Below are 27688 nucleotides of genomic sequence, written 5' to 3'. Positions count from 1 at the left end.
CAACTCACTGGCAGAAGAAGACTGGAAAAGGGAACAGTTTGTGACCCATCCCTGTGTGAGCCACAGTGGCACGGTTGGACTGTAAACCTGGGTTGGTCGTTGAGCCGTGCTCTGAGCCCCCTTGTGGTCCAGTTTGCCGCGGGGGGGCAGCCGCACTCTACGCCTCGCTGTCATAGCCCAGTACGGGGGCCAGCCATCTCTCCACCTCCTCCACACTCATCTCTTTCCTCCTGGAGTAGTCCTCCACCTGAAGACAAGAAAAGCTCAGCGTGATTTTGTGTGCCGTGCGTCCTGTGCGTTAAAACATTGGTTAGGACACGCGGCGAAATCCCAGTTTTGCGTTGTTTGTGAGATATACGAGTCTCTCTAAAGTGACCCCAAAGAGAACTCAGTGAACAGTTTAACAATTTGCTCGTGGATTCAGCATGGATTGTGTAAAAAAGAAGTGAGTTTGGCATTTTGGTTTTGTTTTTTGGAGCCAGAAGTGAACGTATTTTGGCGCGAGGCTGGGAGCTGAGAACCAGAGGACACTATGGGTGTATTCCTTGCCCCTTGTCCCCCACCTGTGATGCATGGTGAGACGCAGGGAAACCAAGCAAAGGAAGCGGAAACGGGTTTCGAACAGAGTGTCTTTTGGTACAGTCAGTCGCGCTCACCGCTCTGCTCAGCGCACTTTTCCGGCAGAAATACTGTTTTCAGTCACTCGTTTTTTTTCCTTCTTATCATTTCCTGCACAGATATTCAAAATTAAAAGAGTGGGGGTACACCCTGGAAGCAAGTGGACATAATTACACTGAAAATATTTGTGAATCACTATACAGACGTGATTGACACCCTTATCTTACTCTTTATCCTTTTTTTTTTATTTCTGCTTTTATTTGTGAATGTTATGATAGGATCATATTTTATGCATTTATTTTTTACAGTACACTTAAAATGACTGGTCAGTGCTCTTTTTTTTTTTTAAATCACACTTTAGCCAAACCTTTTCTCTGTCATATTTGGTTTAAATATACAGCATACATGCTGTACTTATAGCAACACACTTTCTGTTGTACTCTGTTCATTTATATGGTGAGATTATTATTCTACGTAATATTACAGGTACAATATTTGAATTGTTATATTGATACGTGTTTTACATGTTTTAATATTATCCTCCTGGCGTTTATTTTACTTTTGAAAATCAGTCTGTGAGTCCTGTCCAGAGCTTTCCAAGTGAAGAGGAAGAGCTCTGTTGTGTCACAGGCGGTGCTGTGTTGCTCGATGACGCTTAGTCTAGTATTTGGGAGTTCTGGCACTCATGGGACATCTCGTTAACATGAACGCTAACAACATTTTCTCAAGTTATGCATAGCAGTGCAAGATGTGGACGGTTAGCCGAACCTGCTCCTTGGTGATTTTTCCCACAGCGAAGTACGAGGCCTGAGGGTTGGAGAAGTAAAGTCCAGACACCGAGGCAGCCGGCGTCATGGCCAGGGACTCTGTCAGACCAATACCTACACACACACACACACACACACACACAGACAAAACAAACACGTTGTTATTTCACGTGCATACAGCCAAGAAAACAAACACATGCATGAAAACAGGCGCACACAAAATGCAGCAAAATGAGGTCAAAGCAGAAGGTCAGTGTTTCACTGGTTTTTTTACACTAAAATCAGGATAACCTTTGATTTTGATTAGCCTTGGCAGACCAAAAAAAAAAAAACTTTATTTCTAATACATATGAAAAACATCCGGATCCGGATGTGAGGGCCTGCCTCCTCATCAAAAATCCCCACATTGAGGTCTCCAGGGGCTTGGGGGTTAAGACGCCAACCACGAACCACAGCGTCTCTGGTTGGAATCTGGCTGGGGACCCGTCCGTGTCCCCTGTTTCGCGTCATATCTCCGCTGTCGCTAATAAAAGGCAGAAAACGCCCCAACGGACGTGTTTGATTTGAAAACCACAACATTTATCATCTAACCTGATTGATGTTGACCTTTGCAGGCAGGTTTTTAGAAGCTGTTCAGTATGCTACGGCCGACTAGCGGATTAGCCGTCTACCTACTGCAAACATTAGACATTAGCGGTGCACTTGTCCCTGGAGGATCTCTGTTTGGGAGCTCGCCCAACGAGACAACGTGCACCATAAGTCGTGTCCTTGTAAGGTAACATCAGCTAGAAGGCCCAGCGTGGGTTGTCCGTTCAGTCCTTTTGTTGTCTGTTAGTCATTGTCATTGTAGGCTTTATGCATATACAGATACAATCATTATAAAATATGCATTTCTCCCTTTTGCTGTAGCAGAAGAAGACGCTAAAGCTGTGTTAATAGATGGTTTTTTTTCCAGGTGGGGGCGCAGGACAAGCCGTAAAAACACAACGTGAGCATACCATCGCCTTCTCGTACTTGTCGTCTTGTTGCCTATTTACATTTTCAGCAGGAGCATAGGCATTCATTTGGAGTTGATGGCGGAAGGGGAGGAGAATTCCAACTGAAACAGTCAGCCAATGGCAGACCTGTATCCAGTGTCCTGGTCTGTATAACCAATATTCCCACTCCTTTTTTTTTTTTTTTGTCTCACAGAAAAGAGCTGCCTGCTGCAGGTGGAACGCAGGTTGATGAGAGTTGATGTTAAAAAAAATGACCTGAAAGACACAAAAAAAAAAAAAAAAAAAAAAGGATCTGTAGATCTGAAGGGGGGAGGGCAGCGGTGCAGCGGGGTGACAATTCTCGCCGGGTCTGGAAGTCGTCAGTACTGCGACGTGGCAACAGCACTGAATCTAATGCTCTTCATTTGAGACGGTAAAGATGAGGTTCGGCAGCAGCTTGGGGAAAGCTAAACAGACAGCTTGACTGAGAGGCAGGGAGCTACCATGGCAAGCTGCCGTACAGAATCCTGTGCGACCCCACCTTCAGATGGAGGCAAGGTGTTTGTCACCATAAGGCTCGCCCTCCTTGCCAACAGACAGCTTTACATTTCTAACATCCAGAGCTCCAGTGTATGCATTCACTGTGTCTGTGTGAATGCGATATCAATTTTTGGTGCGCCTTTCAGTCAATTTAAGTGAAACAATTGCTAAATAAATGCGAGCCACCACGTGATAAATATTTTAGTAGCACCTAGCAGCAGCCAAAACCCCCCCTTTTCGAGGCTATATGAAACCTGAAAGGAATACCTGTAGACACTACTAAGGGTTGAAAAAGACAGGGTAATCGGGTAGTATTCTTATCTAAATGGTAAATGATCTCACTTACAGTGCTTAACAAATGTATTAGACCCCCCACCCAGTGTAAGGCGTTTGCCCCCGCTGCCCTAAATGAACAGTATTGCTAAAATTGTAATGGTTAATCCACCAGTATGTGCAAGCCAAGGTCTTTAATCAAAATGATATCTTTAATGCTAAAATAGAATTATTGTTGTTATCCATGAATTCTCAAATTTACTGTTTTACAAAAAAGCAGAGAAAAAATAGTAAAGCACATTATTATTTTTTTGATTGAGATGCCAGATTACAGTTATTTACTTGCATTCCTGAACAGAAACATTTGTTTTGTGGTTGTGAGAATGCAAGCTGTCATCAGGGCCAAAGGAGGTCGTACAGAATATTAAGATTTTTGGTTAATATATGTGAATAAGGACTATTTAGTTGTTCCAGTTTGTTATTTGCCTAATAAATAACAATAAAATTTTTAGTTTGAAACAAGTTTTTGACAGATTTCTCAAATATTTGTGTTTTCTCGTTTTTATGACAGGCGGTCTGATACATTTGTTAAGCGCTGTATATAGCGCTTTTCAACCTTCGCGGCTCCCCAAAGCGCTTCGCGGCTAAGCCTCGTTCACCCGTTCACTCACACGCCGATGGCCACTGAGCTGCCATGCGAGGTGCTGGCCTCCATCGGGATGTTGTTTCTAAAAAGACACCAAAACTGTCAGTCAGCGAAAGACGAGTACTGTCATTACGCAAAGCCCAATAACCAACTATGGCAGAATTTGTCCTTCGCCCTGCGCCCTTAGATAACAGGCTGATTTCTTGGCCAAGTACACGGGTGCGCGTGTGCAGGACAAAGTGAGACCTGATTACGGGGTGTGACGCATTCTTTGTATGCGAAATAATTCCATCTGAGGAATTAAACTGAAACTAAACTAGAAGTCTAAATGAGTCCATTTCAACATTCCAACAGCTAAAATAAACAAGCCATGCTTTCAAAATAAGGTCGGGGGCGAGGGAGGAATCTGATCACTGACCTGCTGCATGTGCAGTACACACGGATTTACAGTAACCAGGTCACTTCAGTGCATGTAATGTAACTACTGGAAACGACAGAGAAAGCAATGTGACAACGTCAGACCGATGCGAAAGAGCAATACAGCGGCACTGGGAGCTGCGGTCGTGACAGTGAAGCGGCTGGTGCTCTCACCAGTCGTCTCCTGGATCCCGGCCAGCCTCCACATGGTGGTCTTCTCTGTGTGATCGGGCTGGCTGGGGTAGCCGGCTGCAGGTCTGATGCCCTGGTATCGAACTCTGTGGAGGTCTGAGGCCGGCAGGGCCTCGTCGGCGCTGTAGCCCCACAGCTCCTTGCGCACGCGGGCATGGAGCTCCTCAGCGAAGGCCTGGAGCGCGGACAACAGGGTTTGTTTTTTTAGTTTTTTTTTTAGCAGAAATCAAAAGAAACACTCGCTAACCCTGGTGTGTTAGGAACCTGTCCGATCCGTACCTCAGCCAGTCGGTCAGCCAGGGCTTTGACCATGATGCTGCTGTAGTCGTCTCCCTGAGCCTGGAACTGCTGACTCAGCTCCTCGGCTCCGAACACACCCACGGCAAACGCGCCGATGTAGTCTGCCACGCCGCTGTCTACGGGGGCGACAAAGTCAGACACACACAGGTAGGGCTCTGAACTGGAGCTGTCCTTCTCCACCTGCAGCACACACACAGAAACATTATTAAAACGTTAATACGAACACATAAATAATAAGGCACCATACATCAGCTGGCTGATGCCTCCCTATGATGAGGCAACATGATGCTTTGTTTAGGCTACAGTTGTTAGACTGCCACACAAGACGATGGGTGGATGTGTGCGCCTGTGTACAACACTGAACTTAAAGAAATACAACCGCTAATGACCCTCACCTGTTGCCGTAAGCCGTGGAATGTGGCGATGGGCTTGGTGTCTCCGCGCACGGCGGCATCACCTTCGTACACGTGGATGTCATCGCGGTCACTCTGGGCGCGCCAAAAGCCCACCAGGCCCCGCCCCTTCAGACTGCAGCTGTCAATCATCCGGTTGAGCAGCCGCTGGGCGTCGTCAAAGACCCGCCGAGCCTCCGGGCCTGCAGGAAGACAGTTTTTACTAAGATCAGACACTTCATTTGCACTGTTCTGCATGCACACAGTAAAAGTGGTCCCATTCATCCACCAACGTAGTCTGAGTAACACCCAGAAACGTGTTACAGTTCATCCATGATGGAGGTGTTGATCTTCTTCTTTTTGTAAATAATGGGTGTGAATTTTTAAACATGACTCGTGATAACTTGCTTGTTTCGTTAGAATAAATCAGATCTAAAGACAACAAACTACAGTATTGAGTTCTCTTCAAAAAAAAATGCAAGTTTTCTTCTTGCTAATTAACATTTGCAAACATCTTTTTACAAAAATAAAATAAGCGAGCAACATTTGAGGAAACATCATGCAGCGGGATGCATGTTTGCAGTACGGCGAGCTCGTACCAACAGTCTTGTCGTTGAAGATCTTGGGGTACCCTCTGTTGGGGTATTTTCCTCTCAGTTGCCACACATCAAAGAAAGGCTTCCAGTCAATGAAGTCCACCAGACTGTTCAGGTCGTACCACTCAAACACACGGGTGCCCAGGAACTGAGGACGCACTAAAAACACAAAAAGAAAGGGCACACTTGGCTCCCTTAGTAGCTGCTGTACACAGTGTGTATCTGCGGCAGAATTTTGTGCTAACTCACCTGGCCTGGGCAAAGAGAGCCAGTCTATATTAAAAGCCTTCTCTCTGGCCTGGGAAAGAGACAGATACCGACGATCCTGAGTCAAAGAAGAGGGAGATGGAGGATTTTATATATTACAAGTAAAGCTCAACATTAAAATGAGTGTACAAACTCGCGTCCACCCGAGCAGAACTAGACATGTTTCACATATTGTTGGTCGCTGACTGACTCACGGAGGAAAGTAAAGGGGTAAAAGAGTAGATGAGGGGGAGTAGGAGTATTCCAGGTCTGGTGCCTTTGTGAGGACTCTTCAATGCACTTCTAAAAAAGGTCAGGGTGAAGGTTTTTGGAAGGTACTGCGTTCGAGTTCTGCGCGATGTGCTTAAATTATAACACTGTGTATTACTATCATTGGTCACAGTGCACTATTTTGTCAAGACCGTGACAACCGCCAACTTCAACTTTAAAACACTTTACGTAAATCATTCACTTCCTTGAAACAATACTTTTAAACATGCAACTGACAAGTCAGCCAAAACAAATGTCAACATTAGAGCGGTTTTCATCGTAAAACAACTATCAAAAGCACTTCAGTGCACTGGGTGACATGTTCTTTCTGCCCCAAACACTCACTAGAGCGCCAAATGTGGATTAATCCGTCGCTGAAAATAGTCCCAGGCAAATGCACCACTTCCTCCTGTTTGAGCATTGCTTCATAAAAACTACAGTGAGCAGCTGTTTGAAGAGTCTTTTTCTTTGAGCTGGTTCATAGGGTCTCCTGTATCTTCAGTGGGAGACAACGGGCGTAAGCATGAGCCGAAAGCCACTAACACAGTAGGGACGTCTTTTTGGCATTTTCATGGGACTCCACGTGTGCTTGATTACCATGTGAAGATGTTTTTGTTTCCTCCTGGCATTTTGAGATGTGAAGCCTCTCTATGAGCTGGAGGTGAAACTCATTCCAATGTTATTTGATGCTAGTTAAGGTTAACATATTGTGTCGTCCCAGTCAACATGTGTGTGCGAAATCATTCTTAAATGACGGCTAAAAACCCTTTTTAAGGTCACAATGACCTTTGAGTCAAAAGCGTCACCTTTTCGGTGTCCGACCAGCTGTGAAACATGGCCACAGTCTCCTCTTCTGTTCCCCAGTCATGCTGTTGAGTAATGGACATTATGATGTCACGGTGACCTTTGACCACCAAATTCTAATCACTTCATCCTCGAGTCCAAGTGGACATTTGCACCAAATATGAATAAATTCCCCTCAAGGTGTTCCTGAGACACCGCGTTCACGAGAACGGGAAGGCCAGCCACAGCCATCGGCTACGTGGAGGCATAAAAACGCAGAACACAAGATCCTTTTGAGGAAGTAACCTTCGCCGAGCTGCTTCTTAAGGTGGCACCTTTGCATTTTTCCTGCAGAACGCATCTTGTGCTGCTCTAATGACAACAATGTAATAATCTAGCAGGAATGTCAAGACTTCAATTTTCCTTTCTTATGCAAAAGGATATTACATTTGATCCACCTTGGAATCAAACTACCGTGAATAAGCTTGTTTGAAACTGCAGACATTAGAGATTTTTTGGATGGTTTTTACCCCCCCCCCCCTCCCCGCAGCTGCGCACAGGGTCTCAGGTGTGTTTTAAGTTGTCTGGAGGCTGCTGCCTCTTACCGCACGTGTTCAGGTGTGATAAAGGTTCAAGACGCGTGGACGCGTGGACCCGGGGCCCCCGGTGCTTGCTTTGTTGGCTGTTTTCTTACCTTCAGGGAGTCGTAGTGCTCCTGCCTGATCTCCTCATACTCCTCTTTCAGATCCTCAAAGTACTCCTCCCTCACTGCCTCATCCAGGAGCTGCGAGCACTGACCAGACAAGAAAATAAGCGACTCCAACGTCTTTCAAATCCGTAACCACATCGACTAATATCATAATAACATGAGATTATTGCCCTCTCTGAAATTTGGTGCCATGTTGGCCTACTGGCAAAGGAACCCGTGTTTTTGAGCCGTTAATATTGACATTTCTTCATCAAATTGATCAAAGTCAGCATTTCATGAGTTGGCTCAACGCGCCATCTACTGGTTTAACTGAACCTTGCAAGGACCAATGCTGACAGGGAGTCGACCAGTTGGGACTTGAAATTTATCTTCAATTCCTTCTAGTCGGGGAATCGGATGGTGTAGTTACTCTCAACAATGCATTTTATGGACATTTTCCAATGTTTTCCGGTGAACTCCTGCACTTGCTCGGTTGAAGGAAATCTGGCAACTGTCCCGTGACTGTCCACCTATTTGCATTTCGAGGCTGAACCCCGACCCTGGTTCAGATTTCGGCGCTGTGTGTTATCTAAATAAACACATTTAAAAAGGTAAAGCATTTGCGTAGCCTTAGGGGAGGCGTGTGCTCTTTTGAGCGATGTCCAGTTGAAAAATAAGGCACTGCGTGTCATCATGTGTGTCCCAGATCTGTTCCTCTGTGCGTTCAAGTAGATTCTAAGCAGTCTGGGTATTTAAAACAGATACAAGCTAAGAACAGTGACAAAAGCTCTATTAGCTCTATTAGCTTCTGCGACTATTTAACTGCACATAAATCTGCACAATTTGTACATACTTTACATTTTCCATGTATATATTTAGTTTTTATATCTGTATTTATGACTTGTATATTGTTTTTCTTTTTAAAAAAAAGTACTCCTAATTCTTATTGACACAGTGCTTGTCTGCTGTGTGTTTCTGCACCTTTCTGTCTTTGCTGCTGTGACTTGTAAATCTCCCCCGCTGTGGGATGAATAAAGTCTAAGTCTAAAGTCTAGTCTAAGTCTAAGTCTACTTGGGTAATGACAGCCATCTTTACGGCGGGATGGATCATGTTTTTGCATCTCATTGGTTCTCCTGAAGAACGTGTTTTTACTCTTAATGGAATACTGTGTAGTGCAGCCTTGTTGCTAAACAGATTTTCGGTTGACATCAAGTGAGCGGGTTCTCTTTGGTCAGAGGGTTGAGGCTTTTTGCTTTTAAATCAGTGGTGAAAATGCCAGTTAAGAGATATTCTTACCACCACCACACTCCTGGAGGCGTCCAGCACATGGATGACGGGAGAACTGTAGCGAGGGGCGATCTTCACTGCTGTGTGCGTCCTTATCAAACACAGAAACACGCAGCTTACCCGAGAGAGTGCTACAAAATATCAACCTCCATCGTGTGGAGAGCGGGGAAGCTACTGCCCAAACTGGTGTGTGTGTGTGTGTGTGTGTGTGTGTGTGTGTGTGTGTGTGTGTGTGTGTTACTTCGACGTGGTGGCTCCTCCGATCAGCAGTGGCGTCGTGATTCCCAGTCTCTCCATCTCTTTGGCCACGTAAATCATTTCATCCAGGGAGGGGGTAATGAGACCGGACAAGCCAATGATATCTGCGGGAACAAAACAAACATCCCACATCATTGGTGCTGCTAATATAAAACATTTACAGTTACATGCACACGGGTAGCATGCCCAGGCTGATGTGGAGACAACAAGGTGTGTGCAAGGGCGTGGCTTTACTCACCTGTAATTTACTCGATTAAACACCTGATCCTTTTTGATTAATATTCTTGTGTAAAAAAAGGTTTGACAAAAGATTCAAACTACCACCAGTAATGAACCTTTCGACTCAATACATGCAGAGAAGTTGAGGGACCGTTTTCAGCAAGGTCAACAGCCTCCGCCGACCAGGTAGGGCAGCTTGCATGTTGCCTTAGAGGCAAAATGCGTCCGTCCAGAATCACTCGCTGCTGCTTGCACTGCAGAGCTTAAATGCGGGCGAGTGCACGGGAATAACTGAAGGCAGCTGAGATGAGCGTTTAACATGTTGCATCGGCATCTGCGTCAAACTGTACCTGCTTTCCGTGCGATGGCCTCTCTGAGGATCTTATCGCAGGGAGCCATCACACCCAGGTCGATCACTCTGAAAGACAAGAGGCATCCGGTGGAAAACGCCATCTCGTACTTTTGATGTAATGTCGCTTTCCATGCGGAGAAATGCTGAACAAACACCACGTTTTAACAGCCCGAATTGCAGATTGTTCTTCTGCACGTTGGCCGAGTCTAAGGTTAATGTTAAAGTCTGCTTTAACGCAGCTAATGCATTCTAGTGCTCTGTTTCGGTCTCCTTCACAATAAGAGCACGATGTACCAATAGCCTGCATGTGCTGGCCCTCATGTCCCAGCATACACATATTACACAATATCACACAATGGGCTTTTCTCTTATTTTTGTTCGTATCCGCGATTTGGTCTTATTTTGTTAGTACCCACCAATGTTACCTTATCTTTTGCTTTTCTCTTAGGTAAGAGAAAACTTGATGAGCACTCTCACCAAGACAAGAAATAAACGTGATCGTTTTCACAGTCCACAAACTGCCAAGGAAACAAGTTTTGAATTTGAGGAGCACAAAAATGTGTGGTCTAAAGAAATACTATTGATCCCAATTAAGATTATAAAAAAAAAATGTTTTTCTCCATCCATTCTCAGTGTATTTAACCGTGCCTCGATTTCACTACAGCTGAAGTTCTTCTTCGTCTCTCCAATTCTTGGGCATGCGCCTGAGCATTTGCAAACGGCACAACACCTGCCCTTAAATAGTGTTTAGAGGGCAGTTACCTATGCTGATAACAAACAATCCAATCCAATTTATGATCGAGTGGGATTCAACGCTCTAGCACACCTGGGTAAGAGCAGACCCGGATGGTTAAGAACGTTTAGTGCATCTGGAGCTGGATTCTCTTAACAGAAAATTCAGAGAAAATAGAAGAGAAACGTAAGAGAATGCTGCTGCATGAGCCCCCCCCTGTAAGGGTAAACCTACACATCAAATTCGTGCCAATTAAAATGCAGTAATAGTGTTGGACCCGGTGCCCAGGGTCTGGCAGCAAATCATGTGGGATGTGCCGCTGGTGTCTGACGGTAGCAAGCTGGGCTTCGACGCGGGGGCTCCCGCTGTTCAGTCGCACCCCGCGAATAATCACTTGCAGACACTGACAAAGATATTTAGTGAGCCAAAGTGCAGCTGGCGGGGAAGAACTGAAGGCGGCGCTGTAAACCCCCAGCAGCGAGCCGGTCTTACCTGAAGTTGTTGCAACCGAGCACCACGCCCACGATGTTCTTGCCGATGTCGTGGACGTCTCCCTTAACTGTAGCCAGGACTATGGTGCCCTGATAGGGATCCTGCAGACCAAGGAGAAAACAGCGGAAGTGAGGGACCAGAAAACAGAGATTATATTTTAGTATGTTGTAAAGCCTCTCTCTTGGCTAGAGGGGTATAATTCGACTTCTTAAAGTTCTCTTGTGTGATTTCAAGCACTGTAACCACTTCAGCTTACTTACTGTAATCTGTGGGGTTGGGTTTTGGGCAAATCCAGCCATTTTTTTTTTTGGACAGATCGTATTGGCTACAAGAAACCAATTCATTTTCGATCTATGGTTCGTTTGCACCAAGAACGCCACTTGTCTCAACAACGCCCCCATTGCGCTCCATTACATCACCAGAGCTACTCCTCAATCGATATGCCTCAACGTTCAGTGACATGTGGCAGGTGAACCACGCCTCCAAAGTGCTGATAACGGCTGAAACCTGCACGGACAACATGCAAATCCTAAAGTACACTACACTATATCATAGGAGACCGTGAAAGAAAAGCTGCGATGCAGGTTCTATCTTCTGAATGCAACTGTCAAACATACCCAAATGGATTTAAATGCGCACATGATTCAAATACGGAAAAATCCGACGATCCGATACGCATCTAGATACATGGGATACGATTCAGGGACGATATGTTTTAAAAACAGAACAATTCAGGGCAATCCGGTTTGGTTTTGGATTTGATTTCTGTTGCTCAAACAGACTGGCAGCAAATTATATAAACAACAAGCAACGCTCAAAAGCGGCCGAGAGTTAGCAGCCTACGTTCCTCAAACGGGACTCATCACATACACGAAACGAAGGCATTAACGAGGATTATCGTGAAATACAAACGTCTTCCAAACTTTAGATTTGACGGTGCAGAAGGATCTCTCATAGCAATTTAGCTTTGGATATGTAGCTTGCTGTACACAAGTCGTCATCCTTTGTTTTTAACCACTACTAGTGTTGTGACACCACATACGTAGGTCTCAGTGAAAACAATTCCTGATGATTGTGGGAATACCTGGGTCAAAACAACAGCTGCATGTACGATGTGTAAAAAAAAAAAACGCATCCACGTTTAGTTCAGACTGACCACGTCCTCGGTTTGCCCAGACAGTGCCTTCATCTCCTCCCTCTCCTTCTCCATGAAGGGAATCAGGTACCCCACCGCCTTCTTCATAACACGAGCCGACTTGATCACCTGCAAATAATGTTCAATCAGATATAAACAGCGGTATCCGACATACTGTGTCAGACAGACGTGTATCTTTGTCTTGGAATGGATGGAACCATTGAAATTTGGAGTTTGTCACATGTGATGGAAATCTGGGAGCTGGCTAACTCCTGATAAGTAAGGAGAAGTACAAGTGAACACTGCGTAATGACACCCGTTATCTGAAGGTTACTTCCTGTCAAGGAGTATTCAACCCTTTATTAGACATACAAGATGCACTACGTGTCCAAATAAGGTTATTCTTCACCCAGCTGAAGATGTGTGAAGATTCTAAACCAGGAATCACGTTGTATGTCCTTCAGGTCACACTCAGTGCATATCTCAGGAGGAGACAGTGGAGTCTATCTCCCCCGGCCTTGGTCTCCTAGGAGACGCAGACGACCAGTCATCCTTGGGAGGCAGAGAGCTGAGCTATTGCTCTGAAAGAGACCTACTGCTTTTAGGTTTGCAAATGACCTGAATGTGACCTCATATTACCTTTAGCCTAAAGAAGGAAAAATTCCTTCGCACACACACACATTACATTCCATTAGTTTAGCAGACGCTTTTGTCCAAAGCAACTTACAATAAGTGCTACATTTGGAAACAATAACGGCCGGGCTACACATCTTTCCTCTACCTGTGCGTGACGGCTGCCTCGCTGATTGAGTTGGCCATCAGTGATAACATGCTTCATTTCATTTATAAATGTAATTAAGTTCGTGTGCTCAATTGTAAGTTGGATTTTTTTCATGTCTGTGACATATACTACAGATAAGACATTGAAACTTTGAGAGGGTTGAAGACCCAGCTGGGCTGCTGCTGCATTCTGGATGAACTGCCGACGTCGGATGGCACATACAGGCAGGCCAGCCAGGAGCGAGTTGCAGTAGCCTAGACCCGAGGTGACAAGAGCCTGGACCAGAACCTGCACTGCCTCCTGGGTGAGTCTTCACTATTGCTCGTTGATATATTGATTGTGTGTATAATAGGACTTCAGCTTGAGGTTACTCAAGTGTCCTTCCCGGGGAAAATTACTACATTTGGTGTAAAAAGTGGCAGTTAAGAATATAGAAGTCAGTGTCGTCAGTCAAATGTCCAAAGTAACCAGCACCAGGAGACGACAGGGAGAAAGCGAAGCCTAAAGCCTCGGACATACCGCCTCCTAGCGCTCGCTATGCGTACAGTCCACATGTCACACATTTTGGGCATTTACATCAACATGTCTGACGTCATTCTCTATAGGACAATATTGGAAACATTGCTCCATTGTGTCAGATAGTGCTGGAGTGCTGAGCTACATCTGTGATAGTGACCCGTTTTTCGTCTAAAGACCTTTTCAGAGAGGTCGGACCTCGCAACATTTTCCGCAACACTTTGAACTGATGCAGATTTAATTAATTAAGAAAATGGAACGCATCTAGTTCCACCTTCTAAAGATCACTGTAATACATTTAGAACTTAAATGTCACGGACTACTCTTATGCGCACGCAAGACAAAGAAACTAGAATCAGTTAAAGAGAGGATGAAACGCCGTGAAAGTTGCAATCAATGATAAGATGTTTTAGGGGTTTCACTATGAGGACTTCTTTCATATCTCTACTCGTAACTGTCTCTCCAGCAGTGACAAGAGGTGCCAAACGTCGCGGTCCTGTCATTTTAAATAAAGCCACTGGAGAACATTTAATAAGTCGATGTCGAAATGCCAAAAAGCCAATACAGATAGATGAACTGTGATCCTGGGTCAGTGTTTGAGCGGTGATGGCCAACGCGGCTGAACAGACAAAAAACACAAGGACCTCACCGCGGTCTGGGCCACGCGGATCAAAATGAGTTGCCCTCCTACCTGTGGCAGGAACATCTTCCCAGCTCCGAAGAGATCTCCCACCACCTTCATGCCGTTCATCAGGGGGCCCTCGATGATGTGAAGGGGTCGAGTGTAGCGGTCGGCCTGAGCCCGACACTCCTCCACGTCTTCCACCACGTACTTGTCTATTCCCTGCCAGCACCAATACGGGATGGAGCGTTACAGTGAAAGTGAAAACTTGAAATAGGCAAATGATGTTTGGTTTTTATATAACTTGTCTTTACCTATCAGTGTTTTCTTTGAAAGTTAAACACAAGGTGAAAACAGGATTAAAGAGTCGATACTACAGAAACCTCTGCCTATAGAGCGCTGCAGGGATGGCGTATTTTTGTAGGCAAACCCTGAAGTTAGCGTCGCCCTGGTTCCCTCCACTAAAAGCCAGTGGGATTTGTTCCATGGGATTTTGGATTATTGCAGAAAATAAACTCTGCAGCAAAACAAAAGTTTATGATTCTTACACGTTTTTGTTCAGCGAGATAATCTTCGCTAATGAACACCACTTTTAGGATTTTTGAAGCGTAAATGCAATCGCCAGAAGTAAAAAGCTAATAGGCTATAAAGGAACTACAGCACGGTCGTGCAAATCTCTTCAGCTTGTGTTAACCACAGACCTTATCTCAGGCATCTAACCAAAAGACCCCATTGACTTCGAGACGAGGGAACCGGAAGTGTAAAACTGCTGACTCATTTCCGGGTTTTAGGACTCATTCCTGCAGCGTTCTATTGCTGGACCTCTTCATTCAAAGCCCGGCTAAAAATCCCTTCAAATTGTTCTGCTCCTTTAAAAAAAAAAAAAAAAAAAAACCCCAAATCAGTCTGAATTTATTATTCATAGGCTAGAAACCAGTCTGGAATGTTACATAATGACAGTCAGTCAGGGCGCGCACACACTTTGACATGTCTCAGCAGGTTTAGGTAAACCTCACACTGTTCTAACTCCTAACAAGTGTTAAGGGCTTGCTTGTGGATCGGCCGAGCTCCAAGAATGCCAATGAAATATCAGCATTTGACATCTTTAAATGTCGTAATGCGTACGAACAAATTCGGGCTAATCAAATTTTACCTTAATGAGCGCGTACTCCAACCTGTCCTCCACGCTTCCTTCCCTCCACTCGTCTGTCTGAACCACCTTCTTCCCTCCTTTCACGTTGTTCTGTGAACAAGAGCAGCAGAGTCAACACCTGTTAACCCCCGCCTAAAGCAGCCTGGTGGATTACTTGTACGTACCTGTGCGTAGGCCAGTAGTTTCTCGGTAGCATCAGCGTCCCTGTTCCAGATGAGGTTTTCACACAGCAACAGCAGCTCTTTGTCTATGTCATCATAGACCGGCAAGTTCCCAGCGTTCACTATCCCCATATCCATACCATCCTGTGACGGGACAGCGTGCGGGTATGTTGGTGTATATTATAGTCTTAAGTCTTCTTTTCACTTCTTACATGAATGAGATGAACTGAGATACTGACGTTTAAAATGTGCGCTACAGACGGGCTAAACCAAAGTCAAACGTCTTATTTTGATGTAAAGATTTGTGCATTAGCAGGAATGCGGCACAGCATGGAAGCGACGGAGGCGCTCTGATTTATCTGGGGTGCAATGAAAACTACTTTGTCCCTAAAATCAATGAATAATGGCGATAAATAATCTCAACAGTGATCTAAATAATCGTGACGATGGTTTTGGGCGTACTCGTGTTTACCTTGATAGCGTGGTAGAGAAATGCTCCATGCATAGCTTCTCTGATAGCCTCCATCCCTCTGAAGGAGAAGGACAGGTTGGACAGACCTCCACTCACCCTGGCTCTTGGTAAGGTCTCCTGCACACACATACACACACACACACACACACACTACATGTATGACGCAGTCCACAGTGGTTTTCAAGTCCTATTATGATTATTGGACTTTGCAGAAAAGATATCATTTACAATCTTTGTGTTATTACTGGGGGGGGGGGGGGGGGGGGGTTACGTCACTCAGCAATTGGAAAATAATTCCAATAAGAATTAAAAAAAAAAAAAGTATTTCAGAAGTTTAAAAACAACTCCTTGGCTCAATATCGAGGGGAAGTTGGAGTTCTCAGTCCCATTGAATTACTTTTTGTTTACAGGTCTTTCTGTTGGAAATCTAAATGGCATGCTAATAAACCAGTATTTTATAATAGATTATTAAAGTCTGGGTGGGGGGGGGGGGGGGGGGGGGCATCTCAGTTATACCATTGCATCTCACTGCAATGGTATAACTGAGGCATACATAGCATAGGAGACATTAGAGATAATCCTGGTTTAAGAAGCTTTCAGGATTTGAGGGAAAGCATAAATCCTTTTTTCCCCCCAATATTTACAATTGTGCTCTGCTATGTGGGCTCATCCAATAATGGACAATTTATAACACTCAGAACACTTACAACATACACAGACTCCATGAGCAATAGTAACAGTATGGAATAAAGACTGCTCTGACTCTCGTTCCTTCACAAACCTGAACTCCATTTAACAAACTAATTTGACACCAAAGTGTCGTTTCACGATGAATATTACAACTGGTCCAAACTGTATGTGATCTTTACAGGCTGCTTCCTCCCAGACTGTGTAGGTATCAGAAACGACATTACTGAAGGATTATCCTGGGGGAATTGCAGGCTCCTGGAATCACGGGTGCATTACCTTGATGAGTCTGATGGCTCTCATGAAGTTCACGGCGTAGACGTTGTGTTCCTCCATGCCTGTGCCGATGGTGAGGATGTTGGGGTCAAAGATGATGTCGTTGGGGTCAAATCCCACTTTGCCGACCAGCAGCTTGTAGGCCCGAGAGCAGATCTCCACTTTACGGTCCGTGTCTGTGGCCTTCGGAGGACAGCAGGCTTGTCAGCGCATAAGTAAGCATGTTTTTTGCGAGTGACAGAGTGTGTGTGTGTGTGTGTGTGTGTGTGTGTGTGTGTGTGCCTCACCTGTCCCTCCTCATCAAAAGCCATGACCACCACAGCGGCTCCGTAGCGCTTCACAGTGGCGGCTCTGAGCAGGAACTCCTCCTCTCCTTCCTTCAGACTGATACTGTTGACTATACACTTCCCTTGACAGCACTTCAACCCAGCCTCAATCACTGAGAAGTTAGAGGAGTCGATACACAGAGGAACCTGGGGGGGGGGACGAAATATTTTATTAGAAATGACAAATTTGACAAATTTAGAAACTGCAACAAGTTTGCATTCACTGGCCGGCCTCACGCTCTTGACGCGAAGGGATCTCATCCTTTGGAAGTTTTTGGAAAAGTCAGAGGACCACCGAAAGTCACTACAAGTCCTCCCGAGGAGAACACCGATGCGTGCGTCCAATTTTATGACGACCCATCCAATAGCTGCTGAGATATTTCGGATCTCGGACCAAAGTGGCCAAACCAAAACAGACGTTGCTTCTCTGAGAGCTACGCTGCGAGCATGGCTGGAGAGCCACAACTGTAATGCTGCCTCCTGCAATCTCTCTGAACATCTCTAATAGGTTACATTTGCTTGTGGTCACAACATGGGAAGTCGTGACGTCATGCAGGAAATGGCAAAGGCGTATGGGGTATCAACATTTTCCTCGGACATATTGTAACATTTGTTCGAAAAACTCAAATTGCAATATATTAATTTACCATTTCACCAAAAAATGAACTACCATGGCCTCTGCCATTTCTGAAAACGCCGGCAAACACACGCCACAACTCGTGAACTCTGAGCTGTCAGAAAATGTACATTTATGGAGGTTGTAAGTATCACGAGGGGGGACTCTTCTCGTAAACACGACCCCATCTGAAGGCACCAATATACCCAACGTAATATGGTGACATTACACACTGTGATGATGCGTATGTATGATTCCAGTGAACACACAATATCTGAACTGATTCCTGAAGGGTTATCATAGACGTATTGGCTAAACAGGTGCACGCTTCCACTGCCTTTAATCTCCTACCCGTGCGATGTCTGGCTCCGAAGCAATGTAGTTACAAAATCGGGCCATGGCTGCTGGCCCCTCCAGCATCCCCTCGTCCATGTTTATATCCAGGACCTGGGCCCCCATCTCCACCTGGGCCTTGGCAATGCTTAGAGCCTCCTGGGAAAACAAACGGAGAAGCGCGAACGTAATGCGCAACAGCCCCACGCCACCTGGAATTTCGCCCATGCTCGCGATTCGACTGCAGTGTAATACCTCATAGTTTCCCGCCATGATCAGCTTGGCAAACTTGCGCGATCCGGCCACATTGCAGCGCTCGCCAATGTTGACGAAGTTAGTGTAAGGGCCGATCCTGAACGGCTCTAACCCTAGAAATGAGAGGGACATTTTAAAACCTCAACATCCTGCGTTTTAGACAAATCACGTCGGAATCGTTACATTACTCAGATGTACGAATATTTCCCCTATTTTGCACTGTGCAAACTGTCACTGAGGAAGACAGTGAAAGAGTGAAACATAGCTAGTAAATCTAAGAGATGAAGGCGTGCCTTCAAAGAAAAGGGCCTGGTTCTCTCTGTAGCTGAGGCAAAGAAACAAATCGCTACTTGAGAATTTACTGTATTTCAAGTTGCGGTTTATATTCATCATCAACCCGGATTTTACTCGTTTAGACATGAACGTCCCACTGGAAGTGAGAGTCGCTCATACAGCAGTCTTCACAGATGGCAAGAGGAGGTCGTAATACCCGACAGCAGCAAGTGGTCTTGGTGAATATCAGCAGCGGGAACTCTTGGCTGGCAGTGTTTGACTGCTTCAGATATGGCTCTGTGTGAGGAAAAAAAGGAGGGGAGGGGAGATATTTCAACACTGTTCTAAATTGCATGAAATGTCAGACGAGCATTTTCCTTGTCAGAAACGCGATAGTGACCTGATGTGTCCTGGGGTGGTCCCACAGCAGCCTCCCACAATATTCACCAGTCCATCCACGGCAAACTCCTGCAGGCAAACGTTAAAACGAGAAAGAAAAAAAAAAAAAGGGCAGGATCAGCTCGACTTCGCACTGAAGTACCTAACCTGGACGGTCTCTTGAGACCAATACCTTTTCAAGAGAGCTCTGGGAAAAGACAGGGCGGCACAATCATGCTCCACAAACCACCACAGACCAGGACGACAGAAAAGAGACGATAAAAGCACATCATGATACCTGTGACTTAAAAGTTTACAATCATTCAACGTGAAGGAGAGTCTAAGTGAGAGCAGAAAATGGACCTCAATCTCACGTCTGCGTGTTAAGTAAGAGAAAACAAATGAGATACGACGCGTTAAGCAAAGCAAATAAACTTACTTCCCCCCAAATTTTGAAGTATTACTTTATCGTTTTTTTGTGGCGTATCATTAAGTACTTGCTTTGCTTTTTGGACAGATTTTGTGGCATTTTGCCTTCAGCGACAGGAGACATGGGGAGAGAAAGAGATGCCGGGTCGATGCCGCTTATCGGTTCCCAGCTTTTGCGTATTTCATTGGCGCTCCCGAGTGAACTGCAGCGAGCTTTTTTTTTTTTTTTTTTTTTAGTCCATAGAAGTTGCACTGATCACAACGTCGCGTCACTTGTCATGCAGAACGTCAACAAAGCACGTGAGAAGAGACACTTCGGTTTACATCCTGGAGCGCGGCTGACCGCAGCAAACGCTCCTAGGGGAAAAAAAACAAAAAAGGATAACGACACAGCAAAATGCAACTCCTGCAGTGAGGACGTTTCTTGCGAGGCAGGGAGCGTCTCCAGTACGATCGACGCGGCGTGAATCGGAGGGATCTCGCGCTTTTCTGTAAAAGGTGAACGAATGATGTCTATAAATTACACTGGGGAACACTAATTTTTGTTGAGTTAGGTCTGACAGCTGTTTTTAACTAATTTCTGGGTGCGGAATCCAAAAAACTGATCTCAGTTTTTCTCTATCACGTCAAGTTTTTGAACTGTAGGATCCCCGTTTTCTTAAAAAAATGTGAAAAATACTGTACTTAACAGATATGTGTGTGATAGTACTGACCTACTGGGAGCTGCACACACCTCTCACCGCACTGTCTCAATCAATATTTTTCTTAGATACTCTGTCTCCTCCTTTTAGGCATGCAAAATGTATTATTGATATCTGGTTATTCACAGCAACACCCCCCCAGACTTTCTTTTTCTGCGTCATAGCACACCAGCAACGGCGGGAAAATATCGGAATCGGAAACCGAGATCCAATCAAAACAGTGGGTTCGAGAAGCAGAATCGGAATCGATAAAACTGAAAAGGATACCCAACCCCCATGATACCCCCTTAAAAAAATCAACTGTCTCTCCGCATGGTCTTAACATCAGTCCTAAAAAAAAAAAAAAAAAGAAAGAATAGAATGGAACCTTTAAATTGGAAGCTGTTACTTGTGGAGTTTCGTCATACCCTCCAAACGTGTTGGGAAGACCTGAGGAGAAAGAAAAAGATAAAGACACAGAAATCATGACAACTTCACATCGTCCTGGGTGGTCTGAATCATTTACAGTAAGTTAACATGTGCTGGCCCAAATTGGATTGCACTGTATTGAAAGCTGTTTTTAATATTTTATAAATGTTACACGAACCATATTCACTATCTATAAGTTCAAATCTGTAATATTTAGAAATGTAGTAGTCGTAGTAAATGATGCCTTTAATTTTGAAGAGGTACACCACATCGAGGTCAGGACACCTTGGTATTGAGTCTGGAGCGTGCCAATGGACACTAGCATAGGCTTCTACAGTGTTGAATTACGATTCATTAATAAACTGATTTTAAAAAAAGAAAAGAAGACGATTTTACCTACCTAAATTCTATTTTCCCTATGCTGTCTTTCAATGAAATCACTTTAAACGGAACGGCTTTTACATTTTACTTTTATTATTATTTCATCCGCTTGTGTTTACTTTAATTTAAAGACATTACTCTTTCATTTAAAGACGTGCGAAACCTAAATACACCAAACCGTGGAATTGGGTCAAACCCGACAGGAGCTCTGGTTGGTCAGCTGTTGAGCTCTGAGCCCCCACGCGACCCCCAACAATAAAATATATGAAGACTTAAAAAGGTTAAAGCATGGAGGCAGGCTCCCAGGACTCCTTCTGTTCTGTACCTCCTGTTCACCTGCTGTAACTAGTCCGTCTAATAAAAAGTACATTTGGTTGTAAAATTTGGATTTAAGACCCGAGTACTTTACAGTAAAATTTCAACCGCAGATTTCACACCTTTACTGTGCTGAAGAGTTATAGCTGTATAAAGTGTGGGTTACCTGCATTGGGATAACAGATAATGAAAGCTGTGGTGCTTTTTCCTATGGCCTCAATGAACGGCCTCATCTCTGTCGCCCCCAAGGCACAGTTCAGACCGATACTGCAACACAGAGAGGGACAAAACCAGTAAGAAGCTGGAGTTCAGACCGATACTGCAACACAGAGAGGGACAAAACCAGTAAGAAGCTGGAGTTCAGACCGATACTGCAACACAGAGAGGGACAAAACCAGTAAGAAGCTGGAGTTCAGACTGATACTGCAACACAGAGAGGGACAAAACCAGTAAGAAGCTGGAGTTCAGACTGATACTGCAACACAGAGATACTACACAGTAGACATGTATGATGTACAGTAACTCACCATAGAGGTTCAGCGTGGGACAAACTCACTACAAAGGCTTCTCCTGTCTGACCGGACAGGGTTCGTCCACTCCGGTCAACAATGGTCCCTGAGATCTATATATATATACATATATATACACATATATACATATATGTGTATATATATATACACGATGAGTGGGACAAGACGGCAAGAAGAGCGGTTAAATATGTCAGCTGAAACCCTGCCGAACACATGCATTATTTATTTTTTTTTTTACATTAACTGCTTACGCTCCTGCGCGCACCGAAAGACTACACCCACTCCACCCACTCCACCCCGCGCATAAACCGTTCACAGCAAATGTCAAAAGAGGTTATGAATAAAATACCACACACGTACAAATATTGGTTTTCTTTCGTAGCTCGTCTCGAACAGCAGGTCGATGGCAAATAAGGCAGCCTGCAGAGGGAAACACACATCAGCCCCTGTACACACAACCTCGGCAACTCATATATAACCATTATTTATTGATTCTAATTGATTGATTGATTGATTGATTTTTGGGAGAAGTACGTCAATGAATGAGGAATGATGTAAGCGTCTGCCAGAGCCAAAATGCAGTAACCACATATTCAGTCAAAATATCTATTTTTGTTCCCCGTATTTGTTTTAGATCTGTATTTATTATATGTATATTGTTTTTTTTTATTGAACACAGTGCTTGTCTGCTGTGTGTTTCTGCACCTTTCTGTCTTTGCTGCTGTGACTTGTAAATTTCCCCCGCAGTGGGATGAATAAAGTCTAAAAAAAAACACAATCTGTACAGATTGAAGCACATTTGTAATACAATTTGTTTTTTTATGGGCACAGAAATGTAAAATCTCAAAGGGAAAAAAAAAAGCATGTTAAAAAAAGCCTGCACTACACCAGCAAAGCAACAGAGCCAGATCCAGTTAGAGACGGCCGTCGAGATAGCGGTTTCCTGTAGTTGAAATATCTCGGTTTTGATAAACTAACATTTACACCATTTAGCAGCTTAAATCCAACCTTTGTGAACGAAAAAAAAACCACTGACTTGGAATTCAAGATTTGGTGTGGTTAGTCTACTTTTTAAATCATCGTACATTTAAAAAGCATGAAATGGGAGATCTCTTTCGTTGGTTGTAAAAGCGTAAGTCCATCTGCTACAGTGCACCCAGCTAGCCCTGTCTCTGACCGTCAGCGGCAGCTCGCATACGAACATCCAATCGCGCGAGAGCTACCTTGGCGTTGGCAGTGTCGAAGATGGTTTCAACCAGAAGGAGGTCCGCTCCTCCATCTAACAAACCTCTGACCTGCTCCGAGTAGGCTTCTACAAGCTCATCGAATGCTGGGGGGGGAAACAAACACACACACACACACACACATACACACACACATATATTTCAGTGACTATAACTACATACTGTACATTACATTGCTATGATATTCATTTGCATCCCGAAGTCGAAAGGCTTCTTTTTTTTTTTCCACAGCAGATGTTTTGACTTAGGACTTGGAATTCAGACGTCAAGAGAGTTTATCATTTATGTCCTTTTCCTGCTGCGACATGTCAAAAAGGTCTGCTTGTTTTCTTAATTGGGCCTCCATGCGAGTGCTCCCCCTCGATATAGCGAAACTTTTATTTTTGTGACAGTCGAGTCCCGCTCTTCCTGATGAGGTCCCTCTGAGTCTAGCTAAGTGTAACGGTCACGTGACGGCACAATGCAGCAAAAATGGAACGCTCTGCTGACTACTTCAGCTATGAACACAGAGATTCAGTTACAGGGGGGGGGGGGGGGTCAAAATGTCACGTAAACAACTAGCAACACTGACCACAGTACGACCGTTACCAAAGCAAAATGTTACACCTTACATTCTGAACTATCATGTGTGTTTCCCTGAAATGCTATGGCCCCTGTCCCAACTCTTGGTCATTTTACAGCACCAAAAAAAAACAAAAACCCTGTCAAGTCATCTTACCGATGTTCCTGAAGTCAGGTCTCTCCACAGACGGGGACACAGACAGGGTTTTATTGGTGGGGCCCACGGCCCCGGCCACGTAGCGCTTACAGCCTGATGACGACAACAGATCACAGTTGATGTTACGTGCCGATGGAAACCCCCAGAGAGCTGGAGATCGTACGCGCATCTCCCCAATAGCGACGTGCTGCCGTAACGCTAGAAATTCAGCCTACCGGTTTGTTTGGCGACATCGTCGGCCGCCCTCCTCGCCAGCTCCGCCGACGTCCTGTTGAGGCGATAAGCCTGCGCGACAAACACAAGCCTGCATTTTAGAAGACTTAGTTACTGTTTGACAAAATAAGACCACATGACTGCATAATGTAACGACGATGAAACTCCGGTGATTAACATGATGTAATGTTGCGGAACTAAGTGATACCTAGCTGTGCGATTAATACCCAGGTTTGGATTTTGTGAGTTATGTGACTTGTTTAGAGTACAGTTAGTACATCATTCTGTGTATGTTGAGAAAATAGAGACAAAGCAACTGTAAATGAGTGTAAAATCTGTTCATTTGCAAAAGGAATGAATGAGGTGTAGCCATGTCTGCCTTTGTTTCTTCTACCGCACGAGCTGTCCACAGTGGTCACGACATCATACCATGTGTTCCAGTCCATAGTCTGCTTGGGCAGTGGACGTGCTGCTGAACGTGTTGGTCTCTATGATGTCAGCCCCAGCCAGCAGGTACTCCTTTAAAAAACACGAGAGGAGAGCAAAGGTCAGACACTGTGGACGGTTGTCACAGGGGCCGCCCTCTCGGTAGGCCGCGGTGCGTCACGGTGGCGTCTGGGGTCACCCAGAGTTACCAGGATACTGTGCCCGGAAAGCCATGATGACTTTGGGTTTATCTGGGTGAACGGACCCTTTACTTTGTCCTCCCTGGCTGAAGTACCTTGTGTATTTTGTAAATGATGCTGGGCTGCGTGATGCTGAGCAGGTCGTTGTTGCCCTTCAGTGGAAGGGGATGCTCTTTAAACTCGGCCCCCCTGAAATCTTCCTCTTCAAGCTTATGCTGCTGGATCATGGTTCCCATACCACCGTCCAGGACCATAATCCGTTTCTGCAGGACGGCTCGCAGCTCGGACTCCAGTGGACATCTGCATCCTGGAGAGAAAATCAATGGGACTTCAAAAACACACAAATAGAATAACAAACAGCTGGCAAACATATCTTCAATTGAAAATAACTATGATAACATAGAACTGGAGAAAACTTTTCGTGAAACTGCATCATTTACGACATTGGTTGATTCTGATTGGAATCGAAAGGAGCGCGGATTCATTTAAAAAAAATAACTCAAATCAGAACAAAAAAAACATCATGAATCTCATGTTTTTGTTACGCTCAAAAAAAATCATCAACGATCCATCAGCGAAATCACTTGCAGGTTGAATTTTTTGATGAGGGTCCCCTGGAGTAAAGTAACGTACCGATACCAACAACAGCCATGATTCAGTTCTTTTTTTTTTTAATGCCATTATCTCCAGATCACGGGTGGATTATTTCGTGATCTCGAGATGACAAAGCTTGTTTTCTCGTGATAACGGAATTGACCGAGCAATCGTTGCAGCTGTGGGAGGCACTGTTTCTCAAGTTACCTCAATCATATCTTAACATACTTTTCAACAGTTGTTGGCCCAGCTGATATGCCCGTCGGGCTCTAAGGCACACCGATCCCGCTGCTGTGATTTTGAACAGTGATTTTGTCATCAGGTGTAGTGTAGATAAATGTTACACAGTTCGTCTTCGGAGCCGGGGAAGGAGCTGGACAACAAGAAGCTAAAAATGTCAACATAAACGAGGGATACACCTAGTGTTTCACTATCCCTGTTGGCAATGAATTAATGACCTTATGTCTTGGAGGTCGTTTACATTTTGGAGGGAATTTAACATTCATTTTAAGTTTGAAGCAGAATATTGAGAGAAAGCTGCGTTTTATAGCTAACGTTATGCATTGCTAGAATAATTACATCAGATAATAGACTCAAAATAATTTCATTTAAAGAGGACCTATTTTCCTTATTTTTTTTGTCATATATATATATAATGTTACAATGTCGGATATTCATACTACCTAGCCAAATAATGAGGTAAACGTATGTAAACGTGACCCCTGTGAGCCAAAAGCTCAGGCTTCAGACCGTTCCGAACGCTCCGTTTCAGTTTTTTTCAACCGCCGTGTCTATCTGATGTCAGACAGGCACGGATGTCCTTATATGGTACCTCTGCTCCAGGCACAGAGGAGATGTTGTTCATGTTTATGTCAGCTTTGCTTAGTGACGTTAGGGTCACAGTTTGCCTGTGGAAATTCTTCCAAAGACTTCGGGAACTCGGCCTGGCCAATCAGAAGAGGGTGAACTGAGGGGGCTTCATGAAGGGTCAGTAGGAGATAAATCAGGACTTTTTTTTATTTCTTTTTTTAAACTGTGAATCATGCAAAAGCCGCTCTAGTGGAGTCACAAAATGAAAATATAGAGCGGGAAATGAGCAATAATAGGTCCCCTTTAATATATTTTATGGCATTCTTTGTAAACAATACGACATCACCATAGGTTTGTTTGTTTGTTTGTTTTTCCCGTGCCGTCCAGAAGTTGTTATCCTTCCGCCCGAGTCCACGTGAATGCAGCATTACGCCGAACGGCAGTCCCCCGTCCGAGAGCAGAGAACAGTGATCTCACGTTAATAAATCACCTGGACAGTGATTCACTCAGCCCGGTCAGCTGGTCTTACTGGTCAGAGCAACACCTGTGTTACATGTTCAGCTCCTACAACGAGCTGCTGCTGCTGCTGCTGTCATATTGTATACTGGCGTTACTGGAATACATGTTATATCATAGCTAACTCTACTAAAAAAAATAAATAAGAAACGGTCACATCCGGTTACATGTACTATAATCGTTAGCTAGTATAACTTGTCTCACACACACACACACACACACACGTGGTGTAACAACTCGTCTGGAGCAGCAGTGATTTCAATGGGAATCGACATAGAGGTAGCACCGCAGGCTAAAAGCTAATCGTTAACGCGGGGAAACGTAAGTGTATTTACCCGCTCCTAAAGAGTTCCGGTGAAGGACGTTAGTCGGAGCCATCTTGCGAAGAGCCAGCCTTGAAAACAGCCCCGTGGTCCTTCTGAAGAACACTCACGGTGACTTTTGCAGCTAAAAAACTTTTACGGCCAACCGGTTCTTCTTCTTCGCCGCGATTGTGGCAGCTCTCTCAGCGTCAACGTCTACGCTTCCGGCTGAGTCCTTCACAATAAAAGCTTCATTTTCCTCATTTACCCTATTCCACAACATGTCAACATTTTCCTTTAAAAAGCCGTTTATAATACTTTACCATAACTGAAACAAGTTATTTCCACGAATAGGCCTAATAATGAGACAGTCAAGGTTTTGGGCTGTGTAACTTCAAGACTAAGAAAAGTCAAACTTATTTATGATATTGTACATCAATCTTTTGACTTCTGAAGTCAGAAATTAGAGAACATGTTTTGTTTTTTTCTCATTTCGGTCAATAAACAACACGTTTTTATGACCGCAACATCCCAAGCGCCGTATTTTGAAATATCACACCAAATATTTAGGAGAGTGTTATGAGATACTCTCTGATAAGTGACATAGTATCTCCATGACACGGAGAGATCACCCGCGAAATCACCAACCACGGGGAATACAACTTCAACATACCAGTTCTTCATTTTGTTGATAGGATGACAGTTTAAATAGACAGACAGACAGACCAACTGAAACAGAACACCAGCCCTTATTTACTGGAATAACACAGAGAGAGAGAATCGAGAGAATTATCTCAGACAATAACACCTGACAGCTGCAACACAATCACCGGCGCTGCGATATGCTGCTGAAAACTTCCACTGGCAAGA

At 44.5% G+C, this 27688-nt stretch overlaps 1 protein-coding gene across 1 annotated transcript; it reads right to left on the bottom strand.

Annotated features, from left to right (window-relative positions):
• Window positions 1-150: 150 nt before the first annotated feature.
• mtr (5-methyltetrahydrofolate-homocysteine methyltransferase) lies at window positions 151-26894 on the bottom strand. The gene is made up of 33 exons (XM_070927147.1): window positions 26852-26894; window positions 24692-24903; window positions 24400-24489; window positions 23973-24042; window positions 23758-23850; window positions 23019-23125; window positions 22156-22215; window positions 21793-21887; window positions 21432-21532; window positions 20529-20590; window positions 19054-19121; window positions 18871-18950; window positions 18381-18493; window positions 18144-18284; window positions 17138-17323; window positions 16854-17033; window positions 15888-16004; window positions 15419-15559; window positions 15255-15344; window positions 14171-14323; window positions 12204-12311; window positions 11048-11148; window positions 9821-9888; window positions 9235-9355; window positions 9003-9084; window positions 7712-7810; window positions 5968-6043; window positions 5722-5877; window positions 5126-5325; window positions 4710-4910; window positions 4413-4605; window positions 1387-1499; window positions 151-247 (listed from the first exon to the last, which is right to left on the bottom strand). Exons 1-33 carry the CDS (start codon window positions 26892-26894, stop codon window positions 158-160), a joined length of 3810 nt encoding a protein of 1269 aa, XP_070783248.1. The 3' UTR covers window positions 151-157.
• Window positions 26895-27688: the final 794 nt, after the last annotated feature.

Source organism: Enoplosus armatus, chromosome 20 (assembly GCF_043641665.1).
Source record: "Enoplosus armatus isolate fEnoArm2 chromosome 20, fEnoArm2.hap1, whole genome shotgun sequence".
NCBI classification, from domain to species: domain Eukaryota; kingdom Metazoa; phylum Chordata; class Actinopteri; order Centrarchiformes; family Enoplosidae; genus Enoplosus; species Enoplosus armatus.
This window is presented reverse-complemented; position numbering and strand designations above follow the sequence as displayed.